Source organism: Leucoraja erinacea, unplaced genomic scaffold (genome assembly GCF_028641065.1).
Source record: "Leucoraja erinacea ecotype New England unplaced genomic scaffold, Leri_hhj_1 Leri_213S, whole genome shotgun sequence".
Taxonomy (NCBI): domain Eukaryota; kingdom Metazoa; phylum Chordata; class Chondrichthyes; order Rajiformes; family Rajidae; genus Leucoraja; species Leucoraja erinaceus.
The window spans coordinates 171,083-184,099 of record NW_026576114.1 but is presented as its reverse complement, the minus strand read 5'-3'; the positions used below and the strand labels follow the sequence as shown (position 1 = coordinate 184,099).

Below are 13,017 nucleotides of genomic sequence, written 5' to 3'. Positions count from 1 at the left end.
TTGCCTGAAAGCTGGAAATCCGACGTCGGGTGAACACTCCTCAGCGGCATGGAAATGTCTGGAACGGCCGCTTCGTCCCCTGACACCGCAGCACCAGAAGTCCTCAGGCCGCGCTGGTTGGAGTTCCGTCTCTGGCGACCCCGGAACCCAGGCCCCGCTGCGTTTTAAATCCAGCGCCGCCCGCGGCCGGAGCCCGCCGCCACAGCTCCTTGGATGTTGAGGTCGGCGGCCACAGCACTCCGGAGCCCACAGCATGGCGACCCGGTAAAGTCTCGCCGGCTCCGAGATGGCATCCCTGCGCCGCGCCGCCGCCGAAGCTGCAGTCCCGGCCGGTCCCGCCAGCCCGGTTCCAGTCCGACGGTAGGCCGCGAGGAGTGGGGCGAAGAAGCAGATCGGGGGGAAGCTGCCTCTCCGATCAGGTAGGCACTGGAAAATAAAGTTTTCCCCATCCCCTCCCCCACTCACCACATAAAAGACTGGAAGACCTCCATAAAATTCACTAAACATTTTAAAAATGGGTGAAAGGACTAACAGCTGCTGGCAGGGCAGCCATACTCCACGGCGCCCCCTACGAAAAGACACGAGAAATTACAAATGTGAGTATCACGAACAAAAGGTTGTTGGAGAAATTGGGCGGGTCAGGCGGATGTCGTGGAGGGAATGCACAGACGGGCTTTGGAGTCGGGGTCCACCTACAGACTGTACAAGTTGGAAAAGGGGACCCGTCCCGAAACTTCGTATGCCCATTCCTTCCATGGATGCCGCCTGCCCCGTTGAGTTTCTCCATCAGCGTGTTTTGTTGTGTATTATGTACTGCTCTTTATATGGTACTGACGTGTGAAAACCCGCAGGTCCTGAGTTAGAGATAGATTCCACCCGGCTGTTAGCAGGCAACTGAATCATCCTACCAACTAGAGAGCAATGTTGAACTACTATCTACCTCATTGGAGAGCCCCGGTTTGTCTTTGATCGAAATTTACTGGGCTTATATTGCAATAAACGTTATTCACATGATTCCGTTTACCAATGCACCGTGGATATCTTGATTGTAACCATACATTGTCTTTCCGCTGACTAGTTAGCACCCAACTGAAGCTTTTCACGTGACTACAAACTAAACGCAAACTCCATTGTTCGCTAAGGCATTCTCCCCATTTCCAGTCTATAATTACCTATAGATTTGAGGTGCTTGAATCAAGTAGTTATCGATCTAATCTCTGGCAGAAGTCGGTATCGGGTGTTACAGGTTTTACCATGAACCAACGCAAATGTTGCAGCCTACCCTATCCGCGCCACCACCAAAACATAACTAAAAAGAGCGCTTTCACTACAATTCTACATTCACACTGATACCTCCACAATTATAACTTCCCTGATAATAATAACAATACTTTCTTCATGGTGTGTTTGGAGTATTGTGAGATGAGACGTGATAATAATAAAACATTATGAGATGTTTAGATACCATGATTAACATTTAGCTGAGCATTTGCATGTGACAGATCTAGCTTAGAGAATACGTTGGATCTAGCAAATTCAGAGTATAAATCTTGTGACGTTGGTGGTGGATACGTTGATCAACTACTGCCTGGTAGATGATCACTCTGTAATCTCCACTCAATCTCACTGTGTTGTCCGCTTTTGGAACCGTTACTATTTGAGTAGCCCTATCATTGCGACCTGTTTTAACCAGTACACCGTTTTGTACCGACTTTTTTGATTTCAGCTTCCACTTTACTTTTCAGCACATTGGGCACTTATCGCGGTCTACAGTTGATGCCGCCCTTAATGTCAGCTACAATAGACAACTGACAATATTTGCAGGAGTAGGTAATGTTGACCTTCAATGCAGATGCATCACTGTCTGCCTAAAACCAACGTATGTGAATAGCGTGCATGTCTTGGCCGGAATTGCTCCAACAGGAATCCGCAGATCAGTTGCCGTATGAACGTAGTAGGCCGGTAGAACTGAACGTAGTAGGCACGTTGGGGACACCCGCCATTCCTGTCACTCCCATGACCCAGCCCTAAAACGGCTGATGTCGAGGAAGAAATGCCTTCACGCAGTCCAGCCACTGTCACAGTCTCTTCAAACAACCATCAAGCCTTGTGGGAAAAGAAAAGCGGTGAAAACCACCACCATGTAAATATGCCAAACCCAACCAAGGAACCAATGCAACCTGGTCACATGTGTGAAGGGAAGTCCTGGAAGTCCCTCAATATGCTCTGTACGGGGATGAGCCAATGCAAAACCAATATGAGCAAATGGGGCTGTGCATATGAGGCAGACGGAGAATGTGAATGTGGAACATCTGTACAATCCACGCTTCACCTGCTAGGATGTCCACCTCTTGGTGAACAATGCTGCGTGGAAGATCTAGCGGTGGCACACAAGAAGGCTGTCCACTGTGCAAGAGCCTGGCCGAACATTTGAAAATTGGAAAATGCACACGAAAGACGAGATAAACAGGATCCACTTCGGGTCGAATCGTGATGTGTGCTTGCTCATCCTTTATGCAATTGTAGCTGCAATAATTGATACAGTTGTTTTTGCGAATTCCATTCCAATTTCAGTAAGCTGAACAAAATTTTTATATCAACGTTGGCCTATTGACATAACTCGCGACTGTATTTTTAAACTAAACTAAATTAAATTAAATTAAACTAAACTAAACTAAACTAAGCTAAACTAAACTAAACTAAACTAAACTAAACTAAACTAAACTAAACTAAACTAAACTAAACTAAACTAAACTTACCTAAATAAAACAAAGCCAACAAGTCCATACAGCCACCCATGGTTGCATGAATTTGAACATAGAAACGTAGTAACATAGAAAATAGGTGCAGGAGGATGCCATTTGGCCCTTCGAGTCGGCACCGCCATTCACTGTGATCACGGCTGATCGTCCCCTATCAATAACCCGTGCCTGCCTTCTCCCCATATCCCTTGACCCCACTGGCCACAAGAGCTCTATCTAACTCTCTCTTAAATACATCCAGTGACTTGGCCTCCACTGCCCTCTGTGGCATGGAATTCCATAAATTAACAACTCTCTGGGTGAAAACGTGTTTTTCTCACCTCAGTCTTAAATTACCTCCCCTTTATTCTAAGACTGTGGCCCTTGGTTGTGGACTCGCCCAACATTCGGAACATTTTTCCTGCATCTAGCTTGTCCAGTCCTTATATAATTGTATATGTTTCTGTAAGTCCCCCTCATCCTCCTAAACTCCAGTGAATATAAGCCTAGTCTCGCGTTCCAATCACAGGATTGAACCCTGCGTTTAGTTAGAGATACAGCGCGTGAGCAGGCCATTCGGCCCATTGAGCCTGCACCGCCATTCAATATGATCATGAGTGATCATCCAACTCAGTATCCCGTATCTATATTCTCTCCATACCCCCTGAACCCTTTAGCCAAAAAGGCCACATCTAACTACCTCTTAAATATAGCCAATGGACTGGCCTCAACTACCTTCTGTGGCGGTGGTATAAGGTGTGTTATTCCATTTTAGATTACATAGTACTTGGTTTTGGCTTTCTGTAAGGGAAAGAGAATTGCCTGAAATATCCATTCATTAGCTGAAATTCAGCTGGAATACCAGCAGTGGCGTGGTTCTGATTGGCAGATAGCTCTGCACTCTTTCTTTCATGACAAACTTGTATATTATCTTTAGTCATTTTATATAAGCTTGTTATAATCCAAGGAATTATGTTTTAAATCTCTCTGTGTGAAATATATTTTACTCATCTCGGTCCTAAAAGACCTCCCCCGTATCCTTAAACTGTGACCCCTTGTTCTGGACGTCCCCAACATCGGGAATAATCTTCCTGCATCTAGCCTGTTCAACCTCTTAAGAATTTTGTAAGTTTCCAAAACCTTCTAAATTTGAGCGAGTACAAGCCGGGTCTATCCAGTCTTTCTCCATATGAAAGTCCTGACATCCCAGGAATCAGTCTGGTGAACCTTCTCTGAATCTCTGGAATTCTCTGCCACATAAGGTAGTTGAGGCCAATTCATTGGCTATATTTAAGAATGAGTTTGGTGTGGCTAAAGGGATCAGGCGGTACGGAGAGAAGGCAGGTTCAGGATACTGAGTTGGATGATCAGCCATGATCATATTTAGATATGTGAAAAGAAAGAGATTAGTTAAAACAAATGTAGGTCCTTTGCAGTCAGAAACAGGTGAGTTGATCATGGGGAACCAGAATATGGCGGACCAATTGAATAACTACTTTGGTTCCGTCTTCACTAAGGAAGACATAAATGATCTGCCGGAAATAGCAGGGGCCCGCGGGTCAAAGGAGGTGGAGGAATTGAGTGAAATCCAGGTTAGTCGGGAAGTGGTGTTGGGTAAATTGAATGGATTAAAGGCCGATAAATCCGCAGGGCCAGATAGGCTGCATCCCAGAGTACTTAAGGAAGTAGCTCCAGAAATAGTGGATGCATTAGTAATAATCTTTCAAAACTCTTTAGATTCTGGAGTAGTTCCAGAGGATTGGCGGGTAGCAAACGTAACCTCACTTTTTAAGAAGGGAGGGAGAGAGAAAACGGGGAATTACAGACCAGTTAGTCTAACATCGGTAGTGGGGAAACTGCTAGAGTCAGTTATTAAAGATGGGATAGCAGCACATTTGGAAAGTGGTGAAATCATTGGACAAAGTCAGCATGGATTTACGAAAGGTAAATCATGTCTGACGAATCTTATAGAATTTTCCGAGGATGTAACTAGTAGCGTGGATAGGGGAGAACCAGTGGATGTGGTGTATCTGGACTTCCAGAAGGCTTTCGACAAGGTCCCACATAAGAGATTAGTATACAAACTTAAAGCACATGGCATTGGGGGTTCAGTATTGATGTGGATAGAGAACTGGCTGGCAAACAGGAAGCAAAGAGTAGGAGTAAACGGGTCCTTTTCACAATGGCAGGCATTGACTAGTGGGGTACCGCAAGGTTCAGTACTGGGACCCCAGCTATTTACAATATATATTAATGATCTGGATGAGGGAATTGAAGGCAATATCTCCAAGTTTGCGGATGACACTAAGCTGGGGGGCAGTGTTAGGTGTGAGGAGGATGCTAGGAGACTGCAAAGTGACTTGGATAGGCTGGGTGAGTGGGCAAATGTTTGGCAGATGCAGTATAATGTGGATAAATGTGAGGTTATCCATTTTGGTGGCAAAAACGGGAAAGCAGATTATTATCTAAATGGTGGCCGATTGGGAAAGGGGGAGATGCAGCGAGACCTGGGTGTCATGGTACACCAGTCATTGAAGGTAGGCATGCGGGTGCAGCAGGCAGTAAAGAAAGCGAATGGTATGTTGGCTTTCATAGCAAGAGGATTTGAGTATAGGAGCAGGGAGGTTCTACTGCAGTTGTACAGGGTCTTGGTGAGACCACACCTGGAGTATTGTGTGCAGTTTTGGTCTCCAAATCTGAGGAAGGACATTATTGCCATAGAGGGAGTGCAGAGAAGGTTCACCAGACTGATTCCTGGGATGTCAGGACTGTCTTGTGAAGAAAGACTGGATAGACTTGGTTTATACTCTCTAGAATTTAGGAGATTGAGAGGGGATCTTATAGAAACTTACAAAATTCTTAAGGGGTTGGACAGGCTAGATGCAGGAAGATTGTTCCCGATGTTGGGGAAGTCCAGGACAAGGGGTCACAGCTTAAGGATAAGGGGGAAAATCCTTTAAAACCGAGATGAGGAGAACTTTCTTTCACACAGAGAGTGGTGAATCTCTGGAACTCTCTGCCACAGAGGGTAGTTGAGGCCAGTTCATTGGCTATATTTAAGAGGGAGTTAGATGTGGCCCTTGTGGCCAAGGGGATCAGAGGGTATGGAGAGAAGGCAGGTACGGGATACTGAGTTGGATGATCAGCCATTATCATATTGAATGGCGGTGCAGGCTCGAAGGGCCGAATGGCCTACTCCTGCACCTAATGTCTATGTTTCTATGTTTCTATGAATGGCGGTGCGGGCTGGGAGGGCCGAATAGCCTACTCCTACATCTATTTTCTATGGTTCTATGTTTCTAAAGTTGGAAATTGAGCTATGAATTCGATGTGATCCATTTTTGAGCAGTTATCTAGTTTTGAAATTAAACTGCGACAAAATAATTTTCCGACAATTGTTTCACCACGACTAATACTGGGTGGAAAACAGATAATTTGGCCCTCCGGCTCTAAACCTGCATTTAAATTAATCGCACTTGGCATATATGTTGTTTAACCCCGACACACCTCTGATATTTTTAAGTGAATGATTTGCCGACTTACTTACAGCGCGATCCGTTTTCATTTAATACGGTGCTTAATTGGGTTTTCGCAATCTCTGTTCGTGACTTGTAAACATCTCGACATTTCACAATAGGTCTACCTCAAGGTTCCCGAGAGACCAGGAACTTGTAAGTCAAAGTTGCCGTGGTATATATCGCGGTGTACATTGGCTTCCTTCATTCGCAGCGATTGCCCGCAATACTGAGAGAGCAGGTCGCTTCACAATGGAAATGATGGAAACGTTTAGCGTCGTCAGGGAGATGTTCTACCTGATCCTCACAGTCACAGGTGTTCCCGGTAGGTGACCCCACTTTCCTTATGTAAATCTGCTCTGTTGTCGACTGTGATGCAAGTATTGAAAGCAACGACAGGATGGACAGCACAGTGGGGAGGCTGGCAGAGCTGCGGCCTCACAGCGCCAGAGACCCGGGATTGAACCTGACTTCAGTTAGCGCTTGTGAAGAGTTTGCATGTTCTACATGTAGCCGCGTATGTTTCATAGAAACCATAGAAGCATAGAAAATAGGTGCAGGGGGAGGCCATTCGGCCCTTCGAGCCAGCACCGCCATTCATTGTGTTCATGGCTGATCGTCCCCTATCCACATTGAACAGGCCTCTCCTCAGTCTGTTTTTAAATCACTTCTTAAAACCCATCTCTTCTCCGCGGCCTTTGATACCCAGTAAGATGTCGACTTTATTTACTTGATTTAATTTCTTATTTTGATTGCTTTATTGCGTGGTTATTATTTTTACTCATGTTTTATGTCTTTTAATTTATTGTTGTATTTCATATGTAATGTTTGCGCTTTATGTGAGCTGTTATGTTATGTTCTGTTATGTTGTCTGTTTATGATGTCGTGTTTATTCTTCTGTACAGCACTTTGGTCAACATTGGTTGTCTTAAAGTGCTTAACAAATAACGTTGGATTGGATTGGATATCAATAACCCGTGCCTGCCTTCGCCCAATATCCCTTGATTCCACTAGCCCCTAGAGCTCTATCTAACGCTCTCTTCAATCCATCCAGTGATTTGGCCTGCACTGCCCTCTGTGGCAGGGAATTCCATAAATTCGGGGCGAAACTCTCTGGGTGAAAACGTTTTTTCTCACCTCAGTCTTAAATTACCTCCCCTTTATTCTAACACTGTGGCCCCTGGTTCTGGACTCGCCCAGCATTGGGAACACTTTCCTGCATCTAGCTTGTCCAGTCCTTTTATAATTTTATATGTTTCTATAAGACCCCCCCCCCCCCCCCCCTCATCTTACTAAACTCCAGCGAATACAAGCCTAGTATTTTCAATCTTTCCTCATATGACAGTCCCGCATTCCCAGGGGTCAATCTCGTAAACCTACGTTGCACTGCCTCAATCACAAGGATGTCCTTCCTCAAATTAGGAGACCAAAACTGTACACAATACTCCAGATGTGATCTCACCAGAGCCTTATACAACTGTACCAGGTTGTTCATGGTTCCTCCCACACCGCAGAGACACGCGAGTTTTCAGGTTTCTTTGTCTCTGTAAAATTACCCCGACTGTTTCGCGAGTAGATATGAATGTGGGGTAACATAGACCTAGTGTGGTAGATCGGCGGGCCATCGATCGCAGGCGTGGGTCAAAGGACCGTTTCCATTCTGTATCACTAATCTAAACTAATATGCAATTATAAATACTTAGATAATTACTGTAGATTCATCTACCTTTTGGTAATTTCACGGCCAACATATAAAAAGGCGTGTTGCATCATTTAATCGCCCGCCTTCATCCCATGTAGGAAGGAACAGCATATGCTGGGTTACACCGAACATAGACACAACATGCTGGAGTACCTCAGCGGAAAAGGTGCATCTCTGGATAGACGGGATGGGTCGGATGTGTCGGGTGGAGACCCTTTTTCAGACAGACTGAAGAATACGGTCTGAAGTATGAACAAGGGTCTCGACCCGAAACGACACCCATTTCTTCTATCCTGAGGCGCTGCCTGTTCGGCTGAGTTACTCCAGCATTTTGTATTTATCCCCTTTATCCCATAGTATTCACTCGATGCAGGATTATCAATGTTTACGATTCACTATTGCACATTGGTCCCATTAGTGAGGGATTTGTATCTAACCGTCGGAACGTTATATTACAGTTGCACAACATTCCACTTTGAATATTGTGTTCAGACGGCGCACTGACTATTATTTTCAGCTTCAGTAGCCGTGGTATAGGAATTATTCCATTAAGCTGAGAGGACTTACGAAGCTTGAGTTGGAGAGAGAGGTGGAACTTTATTCCTTGGAACTGGGCTTGAGGGCTGATCTTATAGCGATATACAAATTCATAATCGGAATAAATAGGGCGAAGGCAGATCTTTCCCTGGAACGAGGAATCAGGAACCAAGGAGCAAAGGTTTAAGGAGAAAGAACAAATGTTTGATAACAACCTGACAGGCAACGTTTTAATGTGGATAGAGCTAGGTGTATGGAACAAGCTGCCAGAGGATGCATTTGAGTCAGGTGCAATTATAACATCTAAAAGACACATGGACAAGCACGTCGTGACGAAACGTTTGGAGAGATATTGGCGTGCCGCAGGTAAATTGTACTAGAAACGTAGAAACATAGAAACAGAGAAAATATGTACAGGGTGAGGGCATTCGGCCCTTCAAGCCAGCACCGCCATTCATTGTGATCATGGCTGATCATCCTTCTCAATAACCCGTGCACGCCTTCTCCCCATATCCCTTGACTCCACTAGCCCCTTGAGCTCCATCTAACTCTCTCTTAAACCCATCCAATGACCAGGCCTCCACTGCACCTGTGGCAGGAAATTCCATAAATTCACAACTCTCTTGGTAAAAAAGTGTTTTCTCACCTCAGTCTTAAATGATCTCCCCTTTCTTCTAGGACTGTGGCCCCTGGTTCTGGACTCGCCCAACATTGGGAACATTTTTCCTGCATCTAGCTTGTCCAGTCCTTTTACAATTGTATATGTTTCTATAAGATGCCCACTTGAATACAAGCCTAGTCTTTTCAATCTTTCCTCATATGACAGTCCCGCATTCCCAGGGGTCAATCTCGTGAACCTACGCTGCACTGCCTCAATCACAAGGATGTCTTTCCTCAAATTCGGAGACCAAAACTGTACACAATACTCCAGATGTGATCTCTTAGATTGGACGAGGCATCTTACTCAACATTGGGTCAAAGTGTTCTTTTCCTTGCTATATGACAGTTTCTATCAGTTCCTTGTCTCTGGGGAACGGAAACCATGTTCTGAATACGGGCGGCACGGTGGCGCAGCGGTAGCATTACTACCATTCAGCGCCAGAGACTACGATCATGACTACGTGTGCTGTCTGCTCAGAATGTGTACGTTCTCCCTGTGTCCGCATTGATTTCCTCCGGGTGCTACGGCTTAACGCCACACTCCAAACACGTGCTGCTTTATAGGTTAATTCATTTTGGTATAATTACAGATTGTCACCAGTGTGTGCAGAATAGTGTTAGCGGGTTATCACTGGTCGACGCGGATACGGTAAGCGAAGGACCGGGTTCCCCTCTGCATATAACCATATAACCATATAACAATTACAGCACGGAAGCAGGTCATCTCGACCCTTCTAGTCCGTGCCAAACACATAATCTCCCCTAGTCCCATATACCTGCGCTCAGACCATAACCCTCCATTCCCTTCCCATCCATATAACTATCCAATTTATTTTTAAATGATAAAAACGAACCTGCCTCCACCACCTTCACTGGAAGCTCATTCCACACAGCTACCAATCTCTGAGTAAAGTTCCCCCTCATGTTACCCCTAAACTTCAGTCCCTTAATTCTCAAGTCATGTCCCCTTGTTTGAATCTTCCCTACTCTCAGTGGGAAAAGCTTTTCCACGTCAACTCTGTCTATCTCTCTCATCATTTAAAAAACCTCTATCAAGTCCCCCCTTAACCTTCTGCGCTCCAAATTGCATCTCTGAATTAAACTAAACTAAATGTGAATGATTGTCCCACTTTAGCGGAGAGCGGGTGCTGATTGGTTTCGAAATGTGTTCATTTTGTTTTACTCTCTGCAATAACCACAACATGTCGACTCCGCTGAGTAAAGGGCCTGTCCCACCAGCATGCGATTGCACGCATCTAGCGCGACCAAACGTGGTGGCTTGAGGCGTACGCCCTCGCGGGGCTGGTCCCACTTCCAACTGCGGAGCCGTCTGTAGTTGTGAGGGGCTGATTCCCGACAATCAGCTGGGCAGGAGGCTGGACGACTGAATTTTGGACGAGGCACGGCGTCGGGCGGTACGTCATCACGCAACGGCACGCCGGGCTGTGACGTCATCGCGCAACGCCACGCGCTTGGCGTACGCCGTCAAGACGCTGCGTACGGCATCATGATTCTGCGTACGGCGCTGAGACGGTGCGTCCGGCGTCGAGACGGTGCGTCCGGCGTCGAGGCGCTGCGTACGGCCTCAGTGCGGCTGCGGGCCGACAGGCCGTTGCCACGCGGAATTTTTGGACAGTGTCAGTTTTTCGGAGCCCTGTGCGATGTCGGGATCAGCCCCGCACCATGCGGCTCCGGGGATCGAAGTGGGACCCGCCCCGCGAGGTCGTACGGCTCAAGCGACCACGTTAGGTCGCGCTTGCCACATGCAGTCGCATGCTGGTGGGACAGGCCCTTAAACTCCGGCGAGGTTTGCGGCACTGTCGTTGCCGAAAGAGTCATCTGCAATCACGCTCTCACTTTTCATTTTTTGCAGTGAATGTAGTGGCGATTGTGATTCTGTCCCGGGGAAAATGCGGCCTCTCCATCTGCACCACTCGCTACCTTTTGTCGATGGCAGTGTCCGATCTACTTGTCATTATCTTCGAGGTTATGCTATGGCGGCTGAACTATTATTATTTTCCAACATCTTTCCTGGACCTAACCCGTGTGTGCAGTGCCGCTCTAGTCCTGAGACACGCGTCTTTTGACTGTTCTGTCTGGTTCACTGTCGTTTTCACGTTTGATCGATTCGTCCTCATTTGTTGTCAGAAACTGAAGATAAAATATTGTACCGAGAGAACCGCGGCAGTGGTTCTCGCCACGACATGTGTCCCGCTCTGTTTAAAGAACGTTCCCTTCTACTTCTCTCGTGAACCTGACAAAATAATCAACAGCGTGCCGTGGGGCTGCAGTTATAAGGCGAGTTATTTCACTGATCCCGGATGGGTGGGTTTTGACTGGTTTGATAAGATGTTGACGCCGATGGTCCCGTTCCATTTGGTTCTACTCTTCAACATTCTGACAGTCAGATACATTCTGGTGGCCAGTCGAGTTCGACAGGCGCTGAGAGGTAAGGCCACAGGAGAGAATCGCCCGGACCCGGAAGTGGAGAGCAGACGAAAGTCGGTGGTTTTACTCTTTACCATTTCCGGCTGCTTCATAGTCCTATGGACGCCGGTTGTTATCAATTTCTTTTATCGTCACATTGCCAGCAAAGCTCCCAGTGATTACAACAATGCTGCTTATATATTTAAACATGTTGCCTATATGCTGCGGAACTTAAGTTGCTGTACTAATACTTTTATTTATGGGGTGACTCAGTCCAAGTTTCGAGAGGAGCTAAAGCACGCGGCGAAATATCCCGTCGCGAAGGTTATTCAACTGATCAACAAACAAAACAACTGATCGGAGCCGGGTGTTTTGCGGGACTAATTGCAACCTTTGCTCACGTGTATAATTCAGACGTGTCCATGTTCACCTATGTTCCCAATTCGAAGCAACCCGAAATGTTGCCTGCCCAATGTTCCCCGGAGTTTCTGCCTGACCCGCTGAGTTACTAATTCACTTACTGCCGTTTTGGTATATAAACCAGCATCTGAAGTTCGTTTGGACTTTAAACTGTAGACACATAGCACGGAACCGGGCTCATCGGCCCATCGAGTCCGCGTCGACCTGCGATGAACCAGTACGCTAACACCATCCTGAACACTAGGGACAAATGATTTTACTATTTTCTACCGAAGCCAATTTACCGTCAAACCTGTACGTCTCCCAAGCGAGGGGGGAAAGCGGAGCAACCGGAGAAATCTCACGCGGCCACGGGAAGAAAGTACAAACTCCGTACAGGCAGCACCAGAGATCAGGATGGAATCTGGGTCCATAGCGCTGTGAAGCAAGAACTCTACCGCTGCATCTCCATGCCGCTTCTTGTGTTCCCATTTGCTCGCGCTCGTCCCATATCTTTCCAAGCCTTTCCGACTTATCCAAGTACCTTTTAAATATTAGTTTACCTACCCCAGCTTCCTCTTGCAGCTCGTTCTACATACCCACATATTGTGTGAGAATGTCTCCTCTCAGGTTACAATTAAATATGTCCCCTCTTGCCTTAAACCTACCCTGTAGTTATTTATCTCAGCGCCAGAGTCCCGGGTCCTGACTATGCATGCTGTCTTTCACCGCAACCTGCGAGGGTTTTCTCCTGGGTCACCGGTTTCCTCCCACACCACAAAGACGTAAAGGTGTGCAGATTATTTGGCTTGATATAAATGTAAATTGTCGCTATTGTGTGTATGATAGTGTTAATTTGCGGGGACCACTGGTCGGTGCGGACTCGGTTGGCCGACCCGTCTGTTTCCGCGCTGTATCTCTAAACGAAAGTAAACTAAATCCTTTCCTTTTCCGATTTTATACATCTCTATTGTGCCCACTGACACCTGTGATCCAAGGAATAGAGTCCAAGCTTGCCCAACCTCTCCCTCCCGCC

General features: G+C 46.5%; 1 protein-coding gene across 1 annotated transcript; it reads left to right on the top strand.

Annotated features, from left to right (window-relative positions):
• Positions 1-6,508: 6,508 nt before the first annotated feature.
• Positions 6,509-11,939, top strand: LOC129716343 (probable G-protein coupled receptor 139). Its single transcript, XM_055666221.1, has 2 exons — positions 6,509-6,581; positions 11,029-11,939. Exons 1-2 carry the CDS (start codon positions 6,509-6,511, stop codon positions 11,937-11,939), a joined length of 984 nt encoding a protein of 327 aa, XP_055522196.1.
• Positions 11,940-13,017: the final 1,078 nt, after the last annotated feature.